Source organism: Aquarana catesbeiana, linkage group LG05 (genome assembly GCF_042186555.1).
Source record: "Aquarana catesbeiana isolate 2022-GZ linkage group LG05, ASM4218655v1, whole genome shotgun sequence".
Lineage (NCBI taxonomy): Eukaryota > Metazoa > Chordata > Amphibia > Anura > Ranidae > Aquarana > Aquarana catesbeiana.
Window position 1 is genome coordinate 176,571,492 of NC_133328.1, and position 26,950 is coordinate 176,598,441.

Sequence of the window (26,950 nt, forward strand, 5' to 3'; positions counted from 1 at the left end):
GTTTAATAATAAAAGTGAACAGAACAAACGTAGTCAAAACATAGCCAGAATTCAGGAACCGGAACGGATAGTCAGACAAGCCAAACGTCAGGGAGCCGGAGATGAGCGTAGTAAAACAGCAAGCAGGATCTGGAGCCAAAAGGGATGTCAGCCAAGCAAGTCTTTTAAAGCGGGGGTCCACCCACACCACCAAAAAAAAAATATTAAAAGCCAGCAGCTACAAATACTGCAGCTGCTGACTTTTAATACATGGCCACTTACCTGTCCCAGGGTCCAGCGATGTCGGCAGGCGACGCCGAGAACCCGCTCGGTTCTCGGCAGCTGCCGCCGCCATCCTAGGTGAGGGAATCAGGAAGTGAAGCGTTGCAGCTTCACTTCCCGGCTCCCTACTGCGCATGCGCGAGTCGCGCTGCGCGTCCCAAGTGGTCCCCGCTCTCTCCTGGGAGCTGTGTGTTTCCCAGGAGACAGCGCGGTGGGGACGGGAAGAGGCGTAGACTCCCATGGGAGTCTATGCCGGAAGTGGGTGCAAATACCTGTCTTAGACAGGTATCTGCACCCCCCTCCCCCCTGAAAGGTGCCAAATGTGACACCGGAGGGGGGGAGGGTTCCGAAAAGCGGAAGTTCCATTTTTGTGTGGAACTCCGGTTTAACAGGAATGCAGGAGAGCGTCTCTGTGATGTTGACTAAGGCGAAGGCAGAGATCCTCTGGGCTGGACAGCTCAAGTAGGCAGGACTGATGAGCAGGATATCATCAACAGCTGAGTAACTGTGGAGAGAAAGGAGCTGGCAATTAGCCGACAACTGAGCGGCTAGCTCAGAGAAGGAAGGGCAGAGCCCAGCCCTGACAAGTGCCCAATGTACAATAAATGTAAATAAACATGCTTTATTGGGAGTACAGATGATAGAAATAAGGCCAACATGTTTTGGGGACAGAGGACTCCCCCTTCCTCAGTGCTACTATTAAATGTTATTGGAAAAAAAAGGCATTGAGCCGTCCCCCCGAAACTCGTTGGCATTATTTCTATCATCTGTACTCCCAATAAAACATTTTTATTTACATTTATTGTACATTGGGCGCTCTTTTACACTCACCTCCTTTGATCACTATTATTTTAAGAAACCAGTTTAATAACAAATACAGCAGAACTCTAGCTTACTTTGCATTCTTTTGCAACTCATATTCTTTAGTAAACAAACCTCATGATAAAACACAGCCTTTACACATTAAAAAAAATACTTACCTTATTGGGCTGCTGCCCACAATGCCTAGACAAGGGTGATGCAGAAGGCCTTCCGGGAAGAAACCGAGAAAGCTGAGGATCCAAAATCTCATGAGAAGACAATCCAACACAGTGCAGAAACATGTTTTCCTATGATTTGGGAGGCAGAAGAAAGGAAAGCTCAGCTGGCATAAACTAAAAAAATTCAGTGGATCTGCAGTGAACTTTGAGGATGGCTTGTTGCACTGTGTCTGCAACTACATAGATCAGGCAGAACTTGTTTTACACCTTTTCTGCCAATAGTCTTGCCATCACTTCACTTTAAAGGGACATTTATATAAATTGTTTTTGTTCTTTTTATTATATCTTGTAAAATTTCAATTGTTTTTTCCTACACTGTATGTATACAATACAATGACAAGGGACTTCCAGAACATTTTAGGCTAGTTACTGAGACCAAATAGCGGAAACAGTTTGCTTGGAAGCACATGGATAAGTCACTGCTATAAGTCATTTACTTATGAGTGTAAATTTCACCTTGAGCTATTGAGGTCTGTAAAAACAAGCTTTTTAGCAGCAGGTGGTAGTAAGAGAAAAGAAAACTTAAAATGGAGCCTAAAGCTGCACCTGCTTGCTAGCTAGATGGAGGACCACACAATATTCATATGCAATATTTTATGTTTTAGTCCTTAATGTATTAAAGGAAGATAATGGATACAGAATTCTATCCATTTCCTTTAAAACCCCTTTCACACTGAGGCGCTTTACAGGCACTATAGCACTAAATAGCGCCTGTAAAGCGCCTCTCCTCTCACTCCAGTGGTGTGCTGGCAGGACTCTCAAAAAAGTCCCGCAAGCAGCATAAAGCTCAAGTTTAGCTTAAAACATTTTTTTTGGCTACAGCTTTCCTTACATTACTTCTCTGTAATAAAGCATGTCCCATGATGTGTATGCTGCTGGAGTCTTCAGAAATCTCCACTGTAGGGCAGCCTGTCCTCTTCCCATTTGTGGAATACCAGTGAAGTGGGGCTTCGGGTGTGATCTATCACAGAATTGTCTCCCCAATTCACAAATCATGTTACAGGTAGTGTAATCAAAGAGCTTTCCTCACTGCCAGAAGTTCAGCAGCAGGCAGAGGACAGGATAGCCCTGCAGTGAAGACTTTAGAATCAAGCAGCCTGCACATCATGGGGTGTACTTCATTACAGTTAACTAATGTAACTAAAGCTATACCAGAAAAAAATATGTTTTTTTTAAAAACTAAACTTCAGCTTTAGCCTCGGTTCACACTTGTGCGATATAAAACATCACATGTGCTTTGCACTCGCACTGCGGGGCCGATCACATGTGATGTCTGTGCAGTACGAGTTCAGCCATACAGTTGTATGGCTGAACTCGGATTGGATTCGCACAAAAAAGGTGCAGGGACTTTTTTTTCCCCGCACTGGAATCGGATCACATGGGATGGGTGTTCTCACCCATGTGATCTGATTACTGTGTGAGTTTACAGTTTGCAGTGCGATCTGTGAACCAATCTGGGGCTGTCATTAACATTGTATTGACACCCGCAGTGGTTCGCAGAGGGCAGTGTGAACTTCCTGCGGGAGAGATGCAATGCGGGAACCGGCGCTGTAATTGCGCCAGTTCCCGCATCGCATCTGTCTGTACCTAGTGTTATGCACCGTACACACAAGCGGAATTTCCGTTGGAAAAATCTTGGATGGTTTTTCCGACGGAATTCCGCTCAAGCTTGCCTTGCATACACACGGTCACACAAAAGTTCTCTGAGCTTTCGACCATCAAGAAAGCGGTGATGTACAACACTGTGACGAGTCGAGAAAATGAAGTTCAATGCTTCCAAGCATGCATCGAATTGTTTCCAAGCATGTGTGATTTTTTGCGCGTCCGAATTGCATACAGACGATCGCATTTTCGGATAGGAACTTTCCCCGACCAAAAAATAGAGAGCATGCTCTCAATCTTTTGCTGGTTGGAATTCCGCCAGCAAAAAACTGATGGAGCATACACACGGTTGCATTTTCCGACAAAAAGCTGTCATCGGAGTTTTGCTGGCGGCATTTCCGATCGTGTGTACGCGGCATCACATTGCAAAAGGTGATTTCTTTTTTATTAGGACAACATAATGTTCTTTCAAGAGCCCCACAGAATTTCAAAAACTTTAAAAACACCAGCAGTCTGCCAGATCTGATACTGTATGGCAGTGAGGTAACAAATTTTGTAAATTACACTCATTACCACTTTTTCCGGCATACCTGTACATACATTTGAAATACAAATGATGTCATTCTGAAATATTACAATTTGTCTTCTAGTTGCCATGGTGTTTTGTCCCCAAGTGCCTGCAGGTGACAGCAAATGTTAGCGTAAAAACATCATTCCATTCTTCTATTTTTCTGTGTTAATCAATGACTAATGTTATGATACTCTGGCTGATGGTAGCAGATAAGGTGTGAATATGTTACTATCACACATTGCTTTATGCATGGCTATGTTGTATTGGTAGGATTTTCTTTTTTATTCTACAAGTTAAAATACATCCATCTTATCTTGTAAATTAGATTCTCACAAACAGAGACTAACCATTAAAGTTTTTTTTTTTTTTTTTACAGATGCTAATGGCTTTTATTGTACATATACCTCATGTGAAATATTTATAATGTTTATAATTAGCAGAAACGATTAGTGCCTTTCCAGGTGGGGAAGTGCTGGAGGAATCTATGTGATTTACAGCTTCTTTTAATTGCTTTTAGAATCAAGAAAGACATGGGAAGGAAACTGGATCTTTCTGGTCTGACTGAGGATGAGGCAGAACATGTCCTTCAGGTTGTCCAGCGAGACTTCAGCCTCAGAAAGAAAGAAGAGGAGCGATTAAGGTAGGAAAATGCTCTCGCATCTCCTTATTTTTTAAATAAATGGCAATAATATATGACATAATAAATACTGGACATTTTTATAGCTTAGGCACACAAGTTGTAAAATCTTTTTTGTTTGTCAGTGCTTGTAAATATATTTGTATGTTAGTGATGCATTTGTGGGCACTGTACTGAATTCATAGTGTGATCATGTTTGTATTGAAATATGAGGCTTTGCCAATTTCCTTAATCCTCCTGATCACAGAATAAGGGCTAGTTTACACTTGCTTCAAAACAAGGCTTTGGACAGGCTTTGTTAAAGCTCTCTGAACGCCAGTCAAAGCCCCTGTCACTAGATAAAATGGTTGGCTTTCAGTCCTGTTTACACCTTACTTTGCTTGGTGCTTTCATGAGTCTTCGGTGGGCCTTCGATGAGGCTTTGGTGGAGCCTTGATGGTGCTTCCATGAGCCTTTGGTGGGGCTTCCGCGAGGCTTCGTGGGGCTTCGATGAGGCTTCGGTGGGGCTTCAGTGGGCCTTCAAGCGAGCTTTGCCTTAGACTTTTATGGAGGCTTTGAAGATGCTTTGAAGCACCACTAAAGCTACATGGGGTATAATTTTTAAGTGAAGCCAAAACAAAGCAAAAGCAAGGTGTAAACAGGACTGTAAGCTACCTATTTTATTTTTAAAATAGTTAGCTTACTAGATAAAATGGTTGGCTTTCAGTCCTGTTTACACCTTGCTTTGCTTGGTGCTTTGATGAGGCTTCGGTGGGGCTTCGATGAGGCTTTGGTGGAGCCTTGATGGTGCTTCCATGAACCTTTGGTGGGGCTTCCATGAGGCTTCGATGAGGCTTTGGTGGGGCTTCAGTTGGCCTTCAAGCGAGCTTTGTCATAGACTTTTATGGAGGCTTTGAAGATGCTTTGAAGCACCACTAAAGCTACATGGGGTACGTATTTATCGGCGTAAAACACGCACTTTTTTCCCCTTAAAATCAAGGGAAAATTGTGGGTGCATGTTATACGCCGATCCCCGCCGATCTCCGCTGATTGTGAGGAGAGGAGCGAGCGGAGGAGGAGCCGACATACACAAAGCCGAGTGTACTGCGGCTGGACTCAGCTCCTCTCGCAGTCCCGCCCATCTCCACTGATTACGAGAGGAGAGAAGCGAGCGCCGCCGACATACACAAAGCCGAGTGTACTTCGGCTGGACTCGGCTCCTCTCGCAGTCCCGCCCCTGACTGTGAGCAGAGCCGAGTCTAGCCTAAGCACACTCGGCTTTGTGTATGTCAGCGGCGCTCGCTTCTCTCCTCTCGCAGTCCCACCCCTGACTGTGAGCAGAGCCGAGTCTAGCCGAAGTACACTCGGCTTTGTGTATCTCGATCAGCGCCAATTTTAAAAGACACAAGGCTGCAAAGACACTGGGAAGGCTGCAATGACACAGGCTGCAATGACGCAAGGAAGGCTGCAATAATGGTACAAGGCTGCAAAGACACTGGGAAGGCTGCAATGACACAAGGCTGCAAAGACACTGGGAAGGCTGCAATGACACAGGGCTGCAAAGACACTGGGGAAGGCTGCAGATGGACACTGATAAGACTGCATTGATGGGCATTTAAATGTAAGTTTTTTTCTTTAAACTTCCCGCCTAAAAGTTTTTTCCTTAAAATTCCCTCCTAAACTTGGGGTGCGTGTTATACGCCGGCGCGTGTTATACGCCGGCGCGTGTTATACGCCGATAAATACGGTGATCTTTTAAGTGAAGCCAAAGCAAAGCAAAAGCAAGGTGTAAACAGGACTGTAAGCTAACTATTTTATTTTTATTTTTTTAACAGAAAAGTTTTTCTAACCATTTTATTTAGTGACAGGAGCTTTGACTATCTTTTAGAGAGCTTTAACCACTTCACACAAATCCCTGTACCCGTAGCTAGCTGCCATAACCCCAGTATTTGCGGGAATGGTGTGCGTTTCTCTTTAAAATAAAAGTGGTCTCCGCAGGGTATTCGCTGCGAGATCACTTTTATTGGCGGCAGGTGCCCCCCTCCTCCCGCCGCGCTCTGTTTGTCTCCACCGCTTATCGGACCCACCAGTAGCGGCGGAGACAGTCACGTCCTCTCCCGTGTATGCCTGGCTGCCGATTGAGAGGAAGATGGCCCCTGCTCGGCTCAATGGCATGGGAGGGCGCTTCAAACGTCACTTCCGCCCATAGCTCTTAAAGGAGAAATGATTTATTTATTTATTTTTTCAATTATTATTTTTTTTTATTGCATTTTAGTGTAAATATGAGATCTGAGGTCTTTTTGACCCCCAGATCTCATATTTAAGAGGTTCTGTCATGTTTACATTCCTTGTAATAGGAATAAAAGTGACCCAAGTTATTTTTTAAAAAAAAACTGTCAAAATAAAAAACTAAAAGTAAAATAAATAAGAAAAAAAAACTTTTTTTTTAAAGTACCCCGTCCTGACGAGCTCGCGTGCAGAAGCGAACGCATACGTGCCCGCATATGAAAACGGTGTTCAAATCACACATGTGAGGTATCGCCACAATCGTTAGAGCGAGAGCTGTAATTCTAGCCCTAGACCTCCTATGTAACTCAAAGCTGGTAACCTGTAGAAATTTTTAAATATCGCCTATGTAGATTTTTAAGGGTAAAAGTTTGTTGCCATTCCACGAGCAGGCGCCATTTTGAAGCGTGACATGTTGGGTACCAATTTACTCTGCGTAACATTATCTTTCACAATATAAAAAAAATTGGGCTAACTTTACTGCTGTCTTATTTTTTAATTTAAAAAAGTGTATTTTTTCCCAAAAAAGTGCGCTTGTAAGACCGCTGCGCAAATACGGTGTGACAGAAAGTATTGCAAAGACCGCCATTTTATTCTCTAGGGTGTTAGAAAAAAAATAGATAATGTTTGGGGGTCTGATTTGAAGCAAGTGTAAACTAGCCATTAATGTGTGTTAATGACAAAGCAAATGTAAATGAGCCCTAACAGGGAAAGAATGGTTCATATACGTACAGCACATTTTTTTTTTTGCAACGTTTGTTGCACTACCATGCTGCCAAAGAAAGACTAAAAACCTCACTGTGTGTGTATTTTCTTGTACTCTGAATATATGTAAATAGTATCTATGTATACAGTATTAGCCATTTTTTCCAATGGATTAACAACAATCAAATTAAACATTTACTGAGGAAGTATAGGTATGGATGTGTTTTTTTTTTTTTTTTTTTGTTAAAGAGATCCTGACATACCTGTTAAAGAAAGTTTGAGTTGATCTCCTGGGTCACCCAGTAGCTGTCACTAGTTCCTCCTGCTGACCACCATTTCTCCTGTAAAGGCATGAAGGTCAGCACAGAACAGGCTAACTTTAAAGAGTAAGTCCACTTTTGTTGAGAAAACGAAACAAAATAATCCCCTCTGGCTGATCAATGAGCATTGCAGGGATTTTGGCATACTTTTTTACAGATTCCTACCTGTTTCCAGTCTGAAGAAATAGCTGTTTGTTGTGTGCAAAGTGAATCTGAATGGGAGTGACTTTTTCATTATTACTCAGCTGATGCATTTGCAGTGTTCTAATGAGGACAGGTGAAGGATCTGCATCGCTTTAGAAGTAATTAACCCTTGGGGAGTATCTTACCAAAAATTACATTTTTGTTGCAGAGGATGCCTAATATCTAACTTATATTTTAGTGCAGACTTCTGGGAAAATCAGTGAGACAATCACACAAAGAGGAAATTACATTTCTGGGGATGTTCTGTATACCAGCTGTGTACAAAAGGCCTCCAGGTTGCCAAATTCTTTTGAATTTTACAGATAATTACAGTGCTGAAAATTCAGATAGAAAGGTAATAGGAATGTCTTTTTAGTCTCGGCTTGGTATCTTCAATCATCTTCATGTAAAAGTAAAGCCTCTGCTATTTATTTATTCTTTGCTGTTTGTATCATCCTAGTAGGAGGTTATTTTGTAAATTCAGAGTCATTTGACTTTTTCTGCTTTTTTAATTGGTTTTCATTTTTAAGGGGTTTCTAAGCCTTGGGTTTTCAGTCAAATAAAGCATTTTGAATGTATTCTTTGGGGTTTCTTGAATTTGTAGAGTATGTGTATTTATGCATTTTTCCATGATGTTTGGAGAGGCACCCTGAAGCTCTTTTGATATCTAGTCTTCATATATCCACATTCTACATCTAGAACAGAATATGTGCTGACGATTGCATCTCGCAATCACTATATTTAGTGACAAAACCCATCAGTTAGTCAAGTGAAAGTGGCAGAAATGCAATTCATGGGCAAGCATTAGCACAACTAAAAAAACAAAAACCAAAAAAAAACAACATGGTTAGACAAGCTCCAAATAACTGGGTTTATTGTGCTACCACTGACATAGTGTGCAGATTCCTATGAATCAGACAAGTTGATCTGAATACATGTGTGCAATTCATTCCTTTAAAAACAGTTGTACTGGCTTTGCTGAAGTTGGAAGATTGATGCATATTTGCATAATGGCTATCTGTTATAGTGTATGTAAGCTCTCACAATGAACTTTTCTTATTTGCACTCTTTGGCTTGCTAATTTTAGCACTAAAAGCATTTTGTTATATCTGTTCAATACGTGAAAAAATACCTGTTGATCCTGCCAGAAATCTATTGAGCTTTTATGATCCTGTGCATGCTACATTGGTATCTCCGGCAGTAATATAAACCCTGCCTGTTCATCTTGCCTGTGGACTGCAGAACATCTCACTATGCTATGGATATGAAGAGAGGGGGGCATATACTCGCCAAATGCCAACTATGCCCATGCTTTCTGCTCCTGCACTCCATTTACAGAAGCTGTACTATTGGTTCACACAATTAAAAGCACTTTATAAATGGAGGACGTCTTCCTCCTCCAAACATGCAACTTGCAACTCTTTACATTGTGGGCACTTTTTACAGCCTACAAGTTGGGCAGTAATTGGAATTGTGTTTTTTTTTTATTCTTTATGTAACACTTTATTTAAATACCTAAAATACTTTACTTATTTAATAATTTAATTTAAATACTTTAAATACTTTAACTCCTTATTTAAATACTAACGCAGGTTTGAGACAAGTTACATGCAACAATTCTACAGGCATAGAGCACAGAGTTAAAACAGTAGTACAGTCTGTTTTTTTTTAATTATACCTACAGGTAAGCCTATAATAACTACCTGTAGGTACAGTAAATATCTTCTACACATGCACTGTTTATGGGATATTTACTTTAGTAGCACCCGGTGACGTCACCGGTGCATGCGCACTGCGCTCCATGCCGTCCATTGAAGGAGCTCTGCCTTGGCGCGACGTCATCGTGGCTCGGCCATTTGAATGACCGGAGGAGCCTGTGAACCTGGATGGAAGAAGCAAATGGAAGTCCTGTCAGAAGTGACAGCACACCACTGGAGGACTTCCTTTTAAGGTGTGTCTATTATAATGTGCTAGTAAATGATGCATGCAATTATCCTGCAGGGGCCCAATTTTTAATTTTTTTATGCGGTTTACTACCACTTTAATAATGACCACATGGCAGCACCCTGATTCAGTATATCCTGTAAGGAATGGTATGTCTGCATCCTACTAAAAAGGAAGAAGTTAAACATTCCTACAAATCTTATAAATCAGAGGAATTGGGGAACAGGAACGTGAAATATAATAGAGTATAACATATTCCAATTAGAAATAGGGAAAGGGATGAGAAAAAAAAGAAAGAGCGATACAGTAGTAAAGTGACGGAGAAGAAGAAGTAGTAGGTAAGGGGGTGTTGGGGAGAGTCAGCATTTATGCCAAGGGGATAACTAAGAGCACCTTATCCTTCTGATCCATAATGGCTTTATACCCCAGGGAACAGGCATACTCCATCCAAAAGAACCAAGTATGTCAGAATTTTTCCTCTTTACCTTTCAAAGAGGCTGTGAGTTTTTCATATGTTGTAGTTAGTTATTTTTGCAAACCACATAGGTATGGTAGGAGGGGACTTCTATGTCAAGAGATCTGAAATGGGGATTGTGGGTTTTAAAAATGTGTTTCTTGCATTTCAGACAGGCACTGTTGTACTGGTCTGGTAGTTGAAACATGATGAGCAGGTCTGACATCTTGCACATTTTCTGCCAGCATAGATATCTATAGGAGCTGATATGGAGGAGATCTCAGGGACTTGAGCCTGAACTCTCTCACAATGGTTGGAGCAGCAGGTGACTGTGGTAGCTCAGCCTGTCTCTTAATAAGTGGATTGAGAAGCTCCTCCAGGAATATCATTTGCCAATACAGTTTACAGTCATTCCACATCAGGTTGATATCTGTCCAGAGGACATATATATTGTATACAGAAACATCAACAATTTAGTGGAAGATCACAATATCCTGCAGCATTTCACTAGCAGCTGTTTATTGTTACTTAACATTGTCCATTTTGGTGGCGTTGTAGTCTGAAAACATTTGAGGCTTTGTATCCTGTTTGCTGTTTAGCGATGCATCCTTTTACACAGTGCAAAACAAACTTCGAGGAGTTCACAGGTCTTCACTGGACTTTCCGCCACAGTCAAAGGCTCTTCAAGAAGCTACGGCTTCTTTTTTCTCACAGTCCCGAACATGATCAGCTGCTTCTATTTTACTTCCACTACCAGTCTGTGGGATGTGACTTTGAAGGCCTTCATACACATACACCATCACCCTTTCCAGCTGTACTACCTGATGGCTTCTCGGTGTCGACCTGCATTTTTCAGCCATAACTAGATGCACAAGCTGTCACAATATTGATTCTAAATTTTACCATTTTAAGGCGTGTACTGCCTGAAGAAAGATATCTTCCTCTGAAAATAAAAAAATGTTCATCTGCTATGAAGTGGTTAGCACTTCTGCCTAGCAGCACCAGGGTGGTTGGTTTGAATCCCAACCATGGCACTACCTGCCTGGAGTTGCATGTTCTCCCTGTGCCTGCGTGGGTTCCTCCAGGTGCTCCAGTTTCCTTCCACACTCCAAAGACGTGCTGGAAAGTTAATTGGCTCCTGTTTAAATTGACCCTAGTTTGTATGAATGTGAATTAGGGACCTTTAGATAAGCTCCTTGAGGGCAGGGACTGATGTGAATATACAATATATATGTAAAGCCCTGTATAAATTGACAGCGCGAAAAAGGTACCTATAATAAATGAATAAATAAGTGAGGTCCAAGACTATACATAAGAGGTATCATTTTTACCCAGTCACAGTATGGCACACATCCTTGATTGCTGCCAGCTTGTGTCTCTCAAGTTAACCAGGTCTAGTATTGGAGTTGTCAAAGAGATTAACTTGTAAGCTTTCATGAATTTATTCAACAGGCATTGTGGCTGGAAAAATTGGATTTACACTTCCCTGCGTTTCATAAGCTTACTGCTGCTTCTCCTATGGATTGGTACACACCTGATAATTCTACTTATTCTATGTAAGCTTGCAAATCAGTCCAATCAAATTGTTTTAGTTGTTCTTTACATAGTAAGTCATTCTTCAATGAATGTGAAAGTAAATAAAGTCAATAAAAAATTACGTACTATGTACAGTAAGTAAGAATAAGGGTTGCCATACTTGCTTCGATAAATGATTGATTGATTTTCCAATTTGATTTACTAAAACTGGAGAGAGCAAAATCTGGTGCAGCTTTGCGTAGAAACCAATCAGCTTCCAGGTTTTTTTTTTGGATAAAGCTTTATTGAACAAGATGAAGTTAGAAGTTGATTGGCTTGCATGAACAGCTGTACCAGATTTTGCACTCCCCATGTTTTAATAAATCAACCCCTAAGTGTCATTTCTGTCTGCTGCTTCATTCCTCTGCTATCAGTCACTTCTGACAAGTATACCAGACACCAGGAAAAAAAAAAGGTGACAGGGAAAGGAGAGCACGCAGACTGTGATTGACAACCTCAGCTTTGTTCCTGTGTACTGTGTGAAGGGGATGTGTCCCTTCCCTCCAGTGAAGTTTCTCAGAGCTCTCCTCACTGATCCATGCAGAGTGTAATTTCAGCTCAGACAAGCTATAAATTTGCTTTGAATGACTGTAGAGAAGAGAGCTTATGTAGATAAATAGGTACAACTTATGTAGGAGGATTTGGATCATCCCTGTATATCACCTGAGGCATGTCACTTCCCTGGGTATATGCATATATTTATAAAACATTAGCAGATCATAGGAAAGCCTAAGGGAAGTTATTATACTTCAATTCACCGACCTATATTTGTTTTTCACCATCGTGAGAGTTCTTCTTTAATTTCAGAATATAAATCTATTAATGTAGAACATATAAATAAGCAGGGTAGTCATATTACACAATCTAAGTGAACACTCTTTAATAAGAAAGATTATATTTTCAGAGTATTTTTGATAGTATTCAAACTTGACCGATATTACAGAGAAGACATTGAGTGAAGCTCTGTATGACCTGAGGGCCTAGGATGTGACTTCTAGATGTGTCATCAGTTCAGTTTCATGTGCTTCTCTGCTTTTCATTGAACTTTCACTTACATCCACATAGCCTGCACGGAGATCTATGTTTGACATTTATACAAGCTGACATTAAAGTCATTGATGTAAAAACATTAATTCCAAAACAAGTTAGTATAAAATAATGTGTGTTTACTGCATTATTCTCAAACATGTTAAAAAAAAAAAGGCTATGGCCAGTCTTGTTTGTTACTGCATAGACCGTAGTAGACTAATGTATTCTTCATATAGGTTATAAAGAATCTTTTTTCTGGTGTTATTTTCATGCAAAGCACAGCATGCAGATGGAAACCCATAGAAAAAGAGAAGGGCAACCAAACTTATAAGAGGCATGGAGGATCTCAGCTATGAGGAAAGATTAGAGGAACTGAATTTATTCACTCTTGAGAAGAGGAGATTAAGGTGGGATATGATCACCATGTATAAATATATAAGGGGTCCATATAGTGAATTTATGGTCAACACAAAGGACAAGGGGGCACTCTTTACGCCTAGAGGAAAAGAGATTTCATCTCAAAATACTGAAAGGTTTCTTCACAGTAAGAGCTGTGAAAATGTGGAATAGACTCCCTCCAGAGGTAGTTCTGGCCAGCTCAGTAGATTGCTTTAAAAAAGGCCTGGATTCATTCCCAAATGTACATAATATAACCGGGTACTAACATTTATAGGTAAAGTTGATCCAGAGAAAATCTGATTGCTTCTCTGGGATCAGGAAGGAATTGTTTCCCCTGCTGTAGCAAATTGGATCATGCTTTTCTGTTTTTTTTTCACCTTCCTCTGGATCAACTGTGGGTATAGGATTGGGTATATGGTATTGTATGATTTTTTTTTTTTTTATAGTTGAACTAGATGGACTCATTTTTCAACCTGACTAATTATGTAACTATGTAAAATTATTTTTTAACTGTTCCAGTTTGAAGAAACTGGTAAAAGACAAAATCTTGTTGGTTTGTTCTGAAGAACAGTTTTAAAAGCCTACTGAATGTGACTCAGAGAACCAGATGATAAGGAAAGCAATTGCACATAGGAAACAGTCAGGTTTAATATTTCAGATGAAGCAAAGAATACAATTGGATTCTATTGGCAGCTGCTTCATTTTTGCTTCAGTTTTCTTTCATAGCCTCATTTGAAGGAATATGCATGAGGATGATTTGCACCTCATCTTAGAATGTGAAGTACTGTACAGCAAACATTTGAAGTAAACCTGTCGATACAAAGAAGATAGTGAGCATGTCCTTTATTCCTTCCCTAAACAAAAAAAGTCTTATTGGCTATCCTATAGAGTGGTATATTCAGTAAAAAGACAGGTTGATTCCACGTTTATTATCTCTGTATAAAGGGATACAGTAAAATGGGCTTTTTCCACCCTCTATAGGGAAGCATTAATTGTACTGTTCCCTAAACCAGTGGTCTCCAAACTGTGGGCCGGGGGTCGAATGTGACCCTTTGCTTGCCTTTATCTGGCCGTTGAGGCACTATTCCACCAACTGACACCAATGATGGACTACCATTCCTCCTACTAACACCATTAATGGGGCAGTATTCTTCTCACTGATATCAACAATGGTGCACTGTTCCTCCCATTAAAACCAATGATGGGGCACTGATGCCAGGGCATGTTCTACTCCCACTGGTCACAGTCCGGCCCCTCTAAAGCCTGAAAGACAGCGAAAAGGCCTTTTGTTCAGAACAGCAGTCCCCAAACTTTTTGGCTCCAGGGATAGGTTTCATGGCAGCCAATTTTCCTAGGGACAGGGATGGTGGTTGTGGTGGACGGGTCGGGGGATGGGATATTCACAAAGTCTGTCCTCAGCCCCCTTCACACCACAACCCCCCTTTACAGCACAGTCCCCCCTTTATATCAGTGTCCACAGTCCCCCTTTACATCACAGTTCCCCCTTTAAAGTAGTCCCACAATGTCCTCAGTTCCCCTTCACATCACAGCCCCCCTTTACATTACATTGCCCTTTTACAGTGCAGTCCCCTTTACATTAATGTAAGAGGAACTGCTTTGTAAAGAGGCAATGTGATGTAAAGAGGGGCTGTGATGTAAAGGGGACTGCACTGTAAAGGGGACACTGTAATGTAAAGAGGGGCTGTGATGTAAAGGGGACTGCACCGTAAAGGGGCACTGTAACAGTGCCTCTTTACAGTGCAGTCCTTTTTATGTCACAGTGCCCCCTTTACATCACAGCCCCCCTTTTCACTACAGTGTCCCTGCAGTCTACCCCCTCCCCTCCTTTCCTCTCCAACATCAATCTCTGCCTCCCCCGCTCAGGACTCCTACCTGCAGGGCAGAGGCTGTTAACAGTCCATTTAAAAAAAAAAGGAAAAGATTCCCCAAATGGGGTTTTTAGGCAGCAAAGGGAGGATATTAGGCCAATGTATGTAAAAATAAATTAGTTTTATTGTACAAAAATAGCTTCAACACACCGGTTAAAAAATGAGCTCCAATACAGAGTGTTAACAAATCTCATGACACTCAGCACATATAATGTAAGCACGTTTACATAGCAACATTGTATATGTATTGACAGTATCAGAAATGTAGAACTGACGCGTTTCGACCTATATGTTCCAGGTCTTCTTCAAAGGTCAGTCTGCTAAAAATATACAACAAAGGTGCATATGTCAAAAGTTGATTACGTAGATTTCAAAACAGGTATACCATATATTGACATGACATAATTACCCAATGATGAGTGTCCTAGAGCGAGAGGCTTTCTGTAAAAGAGGTCCCCTTAAAATCAAAGAATTGCCTGTTCACTTTCCCCCAGAGATCCTATGGCATCACCGCTGCAGCCTCCAATCCCAGGGGAAGATCCCAAAGATGTGGCTTACGAGAGATCACACTATAGAGCGCCCCCTATCTATAGGCACGGACTCCACGGCCAGTCAGGTGGGGAGGACACCTGCAGCAACAACCCAGGAAGGAAAATACAATTTGGAATCATATGCATTGTATGCACTCCAACATTGAGTCTAAAAATGTATGTATATTTGCTTGGTTGTAAGATACCATAGATATATGTGTGCACCCAATAGACAGGCCATAGCCTTATTGTACTGGGTGTATGTGTGTGTGTATAAAAACCCACATACATATGTATATACACATGTATATACACACATACATATATATATAATTAATATTTTAATATAGAAAAAATCTTTAGGTGCATGCATAAGGTATAAAAATAATAATAAAAAAAAATAAAAAAATAATAATTGATTTTGTAAAAAAACCCCAACCATGTAGTTAGGGGGTGAGTAGACTAATCTATGCTGCTGGTGGGGAGTGACACTTGGGAGTGAAATGTTGTAAAAAGTGTGAAAAAGCGAAAAACCGTGAATCCCTAATGTGAGCAGCAAAAGTGTGTGAAAAGTGAACACACAGGAAGTGTCATGCAAAACCAAAACGGTCTCCTTAGATCGGTCTCATCAGGTGGGGGAGGCGTCCGCACCTGTCACCAATCAACCCTCGTCGGATACACGCCCAAAATTAAGAGTACATATACCCTCTCATCCATATCACACTGAGAATCTTTCCGTCTGGCTGGTGGCTTCCTCTGCAGTTTCACTCTGTAAGTACACTCTATGAGAATGTTTTCGCACTGTTGCTGTCCTATATGGAATGCTTGGTCTATTACAATGACCATATATATATTTTAAATGCTTGAATGTATACAATATCTTCCTACTTTATATTTTCAGACTTGCTAAATGCAACTTGGACGGGCGTCTACTGAGCCCAGTTCAAGGCTGTGACCAATCCCGGGTCAGGTCACAATTGAGTGCAAGCACATAGGGCAACACAGTGCGGTCCTACACTTATCTTCACCTTGTTTATTAGGTAATATACTCAGTTCACTAGGTTTTCCCCATATGTGGGCACTCTCTCACCACTTTTTCTCCATTTTCATTCACCTATCACTTATTTTGGTTTTGCATGACACTTCCTGTGTGTTCACTTTTCACACACTTTTGCTGCTCACATTAGGGATTCACGGTTTTTTCGGTTTTTCACACTTTTTACAACATTTCACTCCCAAGTGTCACTCCCCACCAGCAGCATAGATTAGTCTACTCACCCCCTAACTACATGGTTGGGGTTTTTTTACAAAATCAATTATTATTTTTTTATTTTTTTTTATTATTATTTTTATACCTTATGCATGCACCTAAAGATTTTTTCTATATTAAAATATTAATTATATATATATGTATGTGTGTATATACATGTGTATATACATATGTATGTGGGTTTTTATACACACACACATACACCCAGTACAATAAGGCTATGGCCTGTCTATTGGGTGCACACATATATCTATGGTATCTTACAACCAAGCAAATATACATACATTTTTAGACTCAATGTTGGAGTGCATACAATGCATATAATTCCAAATTGTATTTTCATTCCTGGGTTGTTGCTGCAGGTGTCCTCCCCACCTGACTGGCCGTGGAGTCCGTGCCTATAGATAGGGGGCGCTCTATAGTGTGATCTCTCGTAAGCCACATCTTTGGGATCTTCCCCTGGGATTGGAGGCTGCAGCGGTGATGCCATAGGATCTCTGGGGGAAAGTGAACAGGCAATTCTTTGATTTTAAGGGGACCTCTTTTACAGAAAGCCTCTCGCTCTAGGACACTCATCATTGGGTAATTATGTCATGTCAATATATGGTATACCTGTTTTGAAATCTACGTAATCAACTTTTGACATATGCACCTTTGTTGTATATTTTTAGCAGACTGACCTTTGAAGAAGACCTGGAACATATAGGTCGAAACGCGTCAGGTCTACATTTCTGATACTGTCAATACATATACAATGTTGCTATGTAAACGTGCTTACATTATATGTGCTGAGTGTCATGAGATTTGTTAACACTCTGTATTGGAGCTCATTTTTTAACCTTTTTTAACCTTTGAAGCTATTTTTGTACAATAAAACTAATGTATTTTTACATACATTGGCCTAATATCCTCCCTTTGCTGCCTAAAAACCCCATTTGGGGAATCTTTTCCTTTTTTTTGTTCTGAACATTAGGGGTGAGCAGCACTCCCTTCCCTTCCCTGTGTCCTTCCTCTTTCGTTAACAGTCCATTTGTCCTCTCCCGGCTCCTCCCCCGCCTGGCCAATGATGTCATCCTATCAGCAGGGGGTGGGAGGAGCTCTCTCTATTCCAATCTGCAGCTCCTCCCACCCCCTGCCCTGCTGATAGAGTGACATTGTCGGCCGGGCGGGCGGAGGAGCCGGGACAGGACACATAAGCATGGCCGCACAGCAGGAGATCTGTGGCGACCATGGTCTGTGATAGCCCTGTGCAGACCGCGGTTGCCTCTCATCTCCTGCTGTGTGGCTCGGTCAGCAACAGCGGTTCGTGGGCCGGAGGTTGGGGACCCCTGGCTTAGAAAGTTTGGAGACCCCTGCCCCTTATAGCAAATCCTATAGATCAGGGTCACTGATCAATATGGATGTCAAAATCCTGGCTAAAATTTTAGCCTGTAGACTAAATTTTGCTATTACCACTCATATGAACTTGGACAGGGTTCACAAACATTACAATCTGCAGTGTCTTTACTAATCTTCCAATCTCTCCTCCTTTTTCCTTAACCAAGGCCATTTTAGCATTAGACACTCATAAAGCTTTTGCTTCCATAGAAAAGCCCTACATGACCTATGTTTTTTAAAAACATATTTGGGCCTACATTCATTTGTTAATTTAATCTCTAATGCCTGGCGCTTTATGTACCTTCAACTTAGGCATGTGGCTGCAGCCCAGTTTGGTTTATGAGATGTAGTTATAGTTAGATATAAAGGAAAGGGAAAAGAGAATTAGAGTGAGAATGAACATATTAAGGTATGTTTCTCTTGGGGTCATGACTCCGACATGTTTCATATGGGAAGAAGTATATTGTTGTCATGGATCCCAGACTTTCTGGAAGAATCACAATTTATTATTTAACGTAGCAGATCATCGACTTTCATTTATAACTGGCAATCCTGCCATGTCCCTGTTCAGCCACTTTCTGTTTGTCCCTGTCTCCCAATTAATATAATTCGTTATAACCCTGTCATATGGGCTCTGTATTAAGACTAAATGTCAGCTGTTATAACCACTAGGGAAACCACCCTGAGAAAGGCCATGCAGCCATTTCTGGAGTGCTTACATGTAGACTGTAAGTAGGTTTAAAGAGGTTGCAGGAGGTCAGTGGCACCAAGATGGTACAGAGTATGAAAAAAGGTAAAAATTTGTAAAAAAAAAAAAATTGAATTGTTTATGATACACAGTGCTTCAGCAAACAAATTTTTTGTTTGGCTAGGCTGCATTCACACTTCAGCGCTTTAAATCGCGGGCAGATTTGCAACAACTCTGCCCACGATTTGAAAGCATTGATGTGTGAATGACAAATCGCAGGACTCACATTTGAGATGCCATTCATTTGCATGACACCTAAAATCGCGGTGCGGGTCTGCCGCGATTGTCGCGCGATAAATCGCGCTGCAATTGCGGCAACTCACTTCGCGTGAAGCATGTCACCCAAAAAAAGTTCAGGAGCTACCTTTGGGTGATATGCTTCAGGCGATGAGGGTTGCCGCGATTGCAACATGATTTATCACACGACAATCGCGGCAGACCCGCAGCGCAATTTTAGGTGTCATTCAAATGAATGGCATCTCAAATGTGAGTCCCACGATTTGTCATTCACACATCGGCGCTTTCAAATTGCAGGCAGAATCGCAGCAGCAGGGCTTACATCTAATAAGAGTCGAGACCTTTATGCTGATAAAAGGTAATTTCTTTTCACTAGTAAACAAAAGTAACTAATTTTTTTATACCTGTCGAACAATTCATGCATTATTTTCACTGTAATAAATGATGGTGTAACCGTATTATAACTCCTGTGGAGACGGTAATTGATTAGCGCTCTCCATGGGTAACAGGAATGCTGAGAAAAATATGATAGCATCATATGTCCATGAGTCATACTAGATGAGACCAAGAAGCAGCTTTTGTTTTTGTAGCCTCCTTTCTAAATAGATAATTAGTCTACAATTTTCCAGCTATTCAGCAAATGCGAGTCAACCTACGTTATGAGCTCCAGCTATTCTTTTATAAATTTTAAAGTATGAAGAGCTAATAATCAAGGACAACTACAGTATATATAATATATATATTTATATAACCTACCTTGAGCTACATTCATAGGAATTATTAAACGTGGACCACCTGTGGAAATGCAAATGATTAAATTGTATTCTTTGTAAAACTCATGTATTATAATATACAGTATACTGTACCTTGTTTGGATTTTTACTATTTTGTTTTGTATACAGTCTCCTTTGTTACAATAACTCCTGAAGAAGCCACATTTTTTGGTATAATATGTTGAGAATGTAACATCTGCAGCTTCATAATTGTTGAATGAGCCAACTATTGTTAAATGAGACCATATTATGGTTATTGGTTTGAAAATGTAACATCTGTAGTATGATATATGTTGATTGAACCAAATAATGCTTAACAAGACCTTGATATGATTATAGGTTTTATCATATATTTTATAAAATGGTATTAATACATTGATTTAAAAATAAATAAAAAATTATGTATGCACCTTAAAAGTACTGCCATTATCTGTACAGCTTATATTCAATTTTGGGTTGTCAAAATTGGGTGATTCTAGATCCGAATCATCTCCAACCGAAACCAGATAGTATATTTATTTATTAGGGAAAGTTAAGGTAGTTTAGGTTGGGTGGAGAGGGATGAGCAAAAAAGATTAGTGTGTGTTGTTTAAAAGTGTACTTATTCTTTAGGCAGATGTCCCAGTAACTTCACTGCCCATCACAACTGTTCACATGGTGAACATTGATCCTTAACTATCATATGCCAAGCAAAAAAAAGATTTTACATTCTGTTGGAAAATCCATTTACAATATATTTTTCAATATATCAGTCATTTTGCAAGCATTGTTGTAATTATTGTTGCAAAATTGACAAACCAACGTTGATTCAAGTTTTCTATTTTTCATCAGTTTGGAGGAAAAATTGTTTCTATGGCAAGGCTTATGCCGCGTACACACGGTCGGACTTTTCGTCTACAAAAGTCCGACAGCCTGTCCGACAGACTTCCGACGTACCTTCGGCGGACTTGCGGCAGACTTTCTTACGAACGGACTTGCGCACACACGACCACACAAAAGTACGACAGCCTAGTACGCGGTGACGTACACCAAGTCCGACGAGACTATAAAACGGAAGTTCAATAGCCCGTACGACACCCTTTGGGCTCCTTCTGCTAATCTCGTGTTTATCTCGTGTTAGTAGAAGTTTGGTGAGAGACGATTCGCGCTTGTGAGACTCGTATTTTTCAGTTCGTTTTAACTGTTGTTCAGTCTGTGCTTGTGAGGTTTGTATCTGCTTTTCAGTGCGTTTGGTCAGTTGGCATTGAGAAATCTTTGTTTTATTGGCCGCTCGTTCCTGATTTTCAGGTCGTTCTTCACAGGCCTTGCTGTTCTTCAGTGCGTTCTGTTTAGTGCGTTCTGACCAGCCGACCGTTTTGAAGCCATGTTACCTGTACGTACTCGTCGTAGAGCTCGTGCATTGTATGTGCTTGGTGCTGTAGTTTATTCTTCAGCCCAAGACCAGTCCATGAACAGGGCGAGGAGGAGTTCATGGACCAAGAATTGGTTGCTTCAGCGTGACCAGTTCTGTCACATGCCTTTGCTCCGTGAGATCCGTGAGAATAATCCTGAGGATTTCAGGAACTTTCTCCGGATGACGGACCCCGTTTTTGACCGTTTGTTGGCTTTGCTGACCCCCTATATCAGCAGGCAGGATACCTGCATGAGGCAAGCCATCACTCCGGAGCAGAGGCTGGTCGCTACCTTGCGGTATTTGGCCACAGGGAGAAGCCTGCAGGACCTTAAGTTCTCGACAGGCATCTCCCCCCAGGCTCTGGGGATCATTATCCCAGAGACCTGTTCTGCCATCATACAGGTCCTGCAGAAGGACTATATTAAGGTAAGATATTTTTCTTTTATTAGCATCACATGTTCTTTTATGTAATGTTTGATAATGTGATGTATTTCTTGCTTCAAACACTACTTACCATCATTGCAATATAGTGTGAATGTCCCCTTTTTATCCTCACACATGCTGGAATTTTTTACTGTTATTTTTTGTCATGCATGTATATTTTCCTTCAATAACCTTCCCAGCATGAAGTGATGGGAACATATCCACCTAGTCTACTCATTTGGAATGTATTTTGTTTGAGTGTATTTAGTGTGCTGCTAATGAGCAATTATCTAGATTTCACAACCCCCCCACCCCCCCCCCCACCACCTAAACTCACTCCAAATAGTGTGCTGCTAATGAGCAATTATCTAGATTTCACAACCCCCCCACCCCCCCCCCCACCTAAACTCACTCCAAATAGTGTGCTGCTAATGAGCAATTATCTAGATTTCACAACCCCCCCACCCCCCCCCCCACCTAAACTCACTCCAAATAGTGTGCTGCTAATGAGCAATTATCTAGATTTCACAACCCCCCCACCCCCACCCTCGTTAAAATTTGCTGGAATGTTCTGTGGTGTTGATTTGTCTAAAGCAAATATATGTTGCACTTTGCAAAATGCATGTGCACTCTACAAGTGCATTTGTTCCAGTGCTTTAGTAAATGAGCAGAAGCTCTGCTGATTTCCATCATCAAATCATATGCAAGCCTCAAAGTGTTTTCATTAATTGCCCTTGCATGTGATTGTGTACTCCTTGCAACATGAATGCCTTTTTACATTACCTCATTTACTGTAAGCTGGTTAGCAACTGCACCTGCAGAGTGCGACAACTGCAGTCTTGTAGCCTTTTTAGTCCCTAAATTCCTGCGTGTCCTAAAAGTAATTTTTTTTAGGGATTTCACAACCCCCTAAAATGTAATCAATGTTCCATCAGAGGGGGTGAGCAATCTGATAAGTGTGCCTTTCCATATTAGTTATTCCAGAACAATTAAATTATTGAATGTTATACTGATGCTGGGGAATAATGTTTTTAATTGTCTAATTTTCTTGCAATGTTAGCTTCCAAATTAATTGATTTTGGTTTTCTTGTTTGATTTCCCAGTTTCCTTCAACGCCACAGGAATGGCAGACTGTGGCATCCCATTTTGCCAGCCGTTGGGACTTTCCCAATTGTGGAGGGGCTATAGATGGGAAACATGTCCACATTGTGCCACCACCCCATTCGGGGTCATATTATTTTAATTATAAGGGGTTCCACAGTATTGTTTTAATGGCGGTGGTGTCGGCACACTATGATTTTTTATATGTGGACGTGGGGAAGAATGGCCGGATGTCGGATGGAGGAGTATTTGCCCAGACGGAGTTCTGCCAGCGTCTCCAGAGTGGTGGCCTGGGATTGCCACCTGATGAGGATAACGTGGAAGGACTCCCCTTTGTCTTCATTGCCGATGAAGCCTTCGCTCTCAGCAAGCACCTCATGAGGCCATTCCCCCAAAGAACCCTCACCCCGGAGAGGAGGGTTTTTAATTACCGGCTGGCCAGAGCTAGAAGAGTGGTTGAGAATGCGTTTGGAATTCTGGCCAGCCGGTTCCGCCTGTTTCAAACAGCCATTAATTTGGCGGAATACAAACTTAATTTTATCGTTTTATCGTGCTGCATTCTGCACAACTTTTTAAATAAGCATTCTCCAAATTATATAGGCACAGTTGGGCCTGAGGCCGGACAAATAGAAGCCAACCTTACAGGCCTGGATACTGTCCGTACTGGCTTGGCCCCCCAAAGTGCCCGTCAAGTTAGACAGCAATATGTTAATTATTTTATGGGTAGGGGGGCCATTGCAATGGGCCAGGATATATAATTTTTGACAATAAAAAAATTATTGATGAAATCTTGCATTATATTTATTGCTTGTCTTTCTTTTGGGCTGTCTCCTAGGTTATGGTCGAGCAGTTGTAGTGCCAACTGTATTGTAATTTTAAATGTCTAAATAAGCTCCATTGCCACTGTAAACAACTTTTTTACAATTATAACTAAAATGATACTGAGCCTTGAAATAACAAACCACACATTTATTTAATTCCTATAAGGAGATGTTTTTATTAATGGTTGTTATGCATTCCGTTCTGCATTTAGTATAAAATGTTCATAGACAAAAATAGAATGATATCTTAATAATGTAGCAAAATATAATTATATCTAAATATTTATACCTAATCCACAAAAAAATATTTTTGGCTTTTTGATTTTCACAAACAGGCTTTTTTTTTTGTTTTGGGAAAATCAAGTTTTTTTTTTTTTTTTTTTTTTTTTTAACCAATTTTTTGGTTTATGTTTTTTTTTTTTTATCAAGTAATTTTTGTTTTTATTTTTTTTTTTTTATAAAGTTTGTATATTAATTTTTTTTGGTTTTTTAAAATCAAGTTTTTTTTTTTTTTTGGTTTTTTAAAATCAAGTTTTTTATTTTTTTTGGTTTTTTAAAATCAAGTTTTTTATTTTTTTTGGTTTTTTAAAATCAAGTTTGTTTTTTTTTTTGGTTTTTTAAAATCAAGTTTTTTTTTTTTTTTTTGGTTTTTTAAAATCAAGTTTTTTTTTTTTTTTGGTTTTTTAAAATCAAGTTTTTTATTTTTTTTGGTTTTTTAAAATCAAGTTTTTTTTTTTTTTTGGTTTTTTAAAATCAAGTTTTTTTTTTTTTTTTTGGTTTTTTAAAATCAAGGTTTTTTTTTTTTTTGGTTTTTTAAAATCAAGTTTTTTATTTTTTTTGGTTTTTTAAAATCAAGTTTTTTTTTTTTTTTGGTTTTTTAAAATCAAGTTTTTTTTTTTTTTTTTGGTTTTTTAAAATCAAGTTTTTTTTTTTTTTTGGTTTTTTAAAATCAAGTTTTTTTTTTTTTTTTTGGTTTTTTAAAATCAAGTTTTTTTTTTTTTTTGGTTTTTTAAAATCAAGTTTTTTATTTTTTTTGGTTTTTTAAAATCAAGTTTTTTTTTTTTTTTGTGTTTTTTTGAAAATCAATTTTTATTTTTTTGTGGATTTTTGAGGTATTTAAGAGAAACAGCCCTCCTTTTTTACATTAGGTTAAACAGCCATTTATGTTCTGCCAAAAAAAAAAAAGAGAAGGCCCAGAATGGGGTCAGCAAAACAGGAAATGAAGGACATGATTGATGTTTTGGGGTTTAAAAAAGGGCATTTAGATTCGACCCAAAACATCAATCATGTCCTTCATTTCCTGCTGCATACAATCCAGCCGATTCCGCATTTGATCGATCTCCCCATTCCAGGCCATGATTTGAGCAATTAGCCGTTGGGCACTGTCTGTGGTGAAATAGTCACTTGGACCTAAAGTGGAATGAAAAAAAAAATATGTTTAGAAATATGCACACATAAGTTTACCTTACCATAAAGCTGGTGTCTCAAACACTGACCTGGTGGGGTGCCCATGTCGCATACTTCATGAACATCCTCGGGGGTGGCACTGTTGCTTGACTCAAGCACAACCAGATCACCTAAAATAGAGTAGAAAAATTACATAAAATAAAAGGCAGCCATGCATAGATTACCGTAAGCTGGTGTGTCAGACACTCACCTGGTGGGGTGCCCATGTCGCCCACCTCTCCTTCCTCCACATCCTCAATGGGACTTGGGCTTATTTCCCAATCATGTTTTGCTTGGGGTGGACTGTCTTCTGGTTGTTGGCTGAGTGATTTTTCCCCTATGTGAAACAAAAAATTAATAATCTAATTAGCACACAGATATTTTAGTACATAGTAATTTTCCAACATTTGTAATGAAGTGGTTTGTGTAGAGTTCCTATTTTACCTCAATATTTAAAATTAGAAAGACATATCGGATAGATAGATATCAATATCTCAAAATATAGTTAATAATCTTTTGATCTCTCTCTATATCTGGAACAAAATCTCTAAATATCTAACTAAATGTAAAGCCAAAAAATTAAGATAACTTCAAATCTTCAAAAATAATGTTTTACATTTCTATATCTATCTATCTACCTATCTCTATATTTCTCTCTCTCTATATATATTTCTTTCTCTCTCTCTCTCTCTCTCTATATCTATATCTATCTCTCAATATATATATATATATATATATATATCTATCTCTCTCTATAGTTATATATATATATATATATATATATATATATATATAGTTATATATATATGTGTATATATATATGTATATATATATATATGTATATATATATGTGTATATATATGTATATATATATATATGTATATATATATATATATATGTATATATATATATATATATATATATATATGTATATATATATATATATATGTATATATATATATATATATATATATATATATATGTATATATATATATATATGTATATATATATATATATATGTATATATATATATGTATATATATATGTATATATATGTGTATATGTATATATAGATATATATCTATAGATATGTAACGAGGTTTCTTAAAAGATCGTTTAAAACGATGAACAAAAAATCAGATAGGAAGGAAAAGCACATGGAGCAGTATACAAGGTAATAAACACAAGAGAAAAACACGACAAGTACTTACTTTTTTTAAGAACTTTCCGGATACGTCGGTATTGATCCGGCTCCCTGAGTTTCAGGTCAGACCATCTTTTTCGCAGTTGATCTTTGGAGCGCTGGACCCCAAAAGATGCCTGCAAAGTCTCCACGACCTTCGCCATTATTTTGGCCTTGCGCAAATTTGGCCGTGCGTACGGCCCATAATTGCCATCATAGTCGTCTTTGTGAAGAATGGCCACCATCTCCACCATCTCTTTAAAACTCATATTAGAGGCCTTAAATCTAGGCCTCATAGATTTCGCTGACGTTCCAGCCTCCGGGCTGTCTCCACTACCTGAGGTCGTCAACATTTCAGGTGTCTCCGCCATTCTTTAACTCCACTACGCGCCGTAACAAAAAATGGGCGGAGAACATGAGTTAAAATCGAACGTCAGGGGCGGGCGACGCAGGCGGAGTTTCACACATGCGTAGTGTATAAAGAGGGGCCTTGCGCACGTGTCGTACGTACGTTCTGTGCGTCGAATTAGGGGGCGGAGAACATGAGTTAATTTCGAACGTCAGGGGCGGGCGACGCAGGCGGAGTTTCACACATGCGTAGTGTATAAAGAGGGGCCTTGCGCACGTGTCGTACGTACGTTCTGTGCGTCGAATTAGGGGGCGGAGAACATGAGTTAATTTCGAACGTCAGGGGCGGGCGACGCAGGCGGAGTTTCACACATGCGTAGTGTATAAAGAGGGGCCTTGCGCACGTGTCGTACGTACGTTCTGTG

General features: G+C 39.8%; 1 protein-coding gene across 5 annotated transcripts in view; it reads left to right on the top strand.

Annotated features, from left to right (window-relative positions):
• The window catches only part of MYRIP (myosin VIIA and Rab interacting protein), a 722,788-nt gene that overhangs the window by 133,502 nt on the left and 562,336 nt on the right, over positions 1–26,950 (top strand). For all 5 annotated transcript variants that reach the window (XM_073630373.1, XM_073630374.1, XM_073630375.1 and 2 more), the window contains exon 2: positions 3,992–4,114. In XM_073630373.1, the coding sequence (XP_073486474.1) occupies positions 4,005–4,114 (110 nt within the window). In that variant the 5' untranslated portion in view covers positions 3,992–4,004. The remainder of the gene's footprint in view (positions 1–3,991; positions 4,115–26,950) is intronic.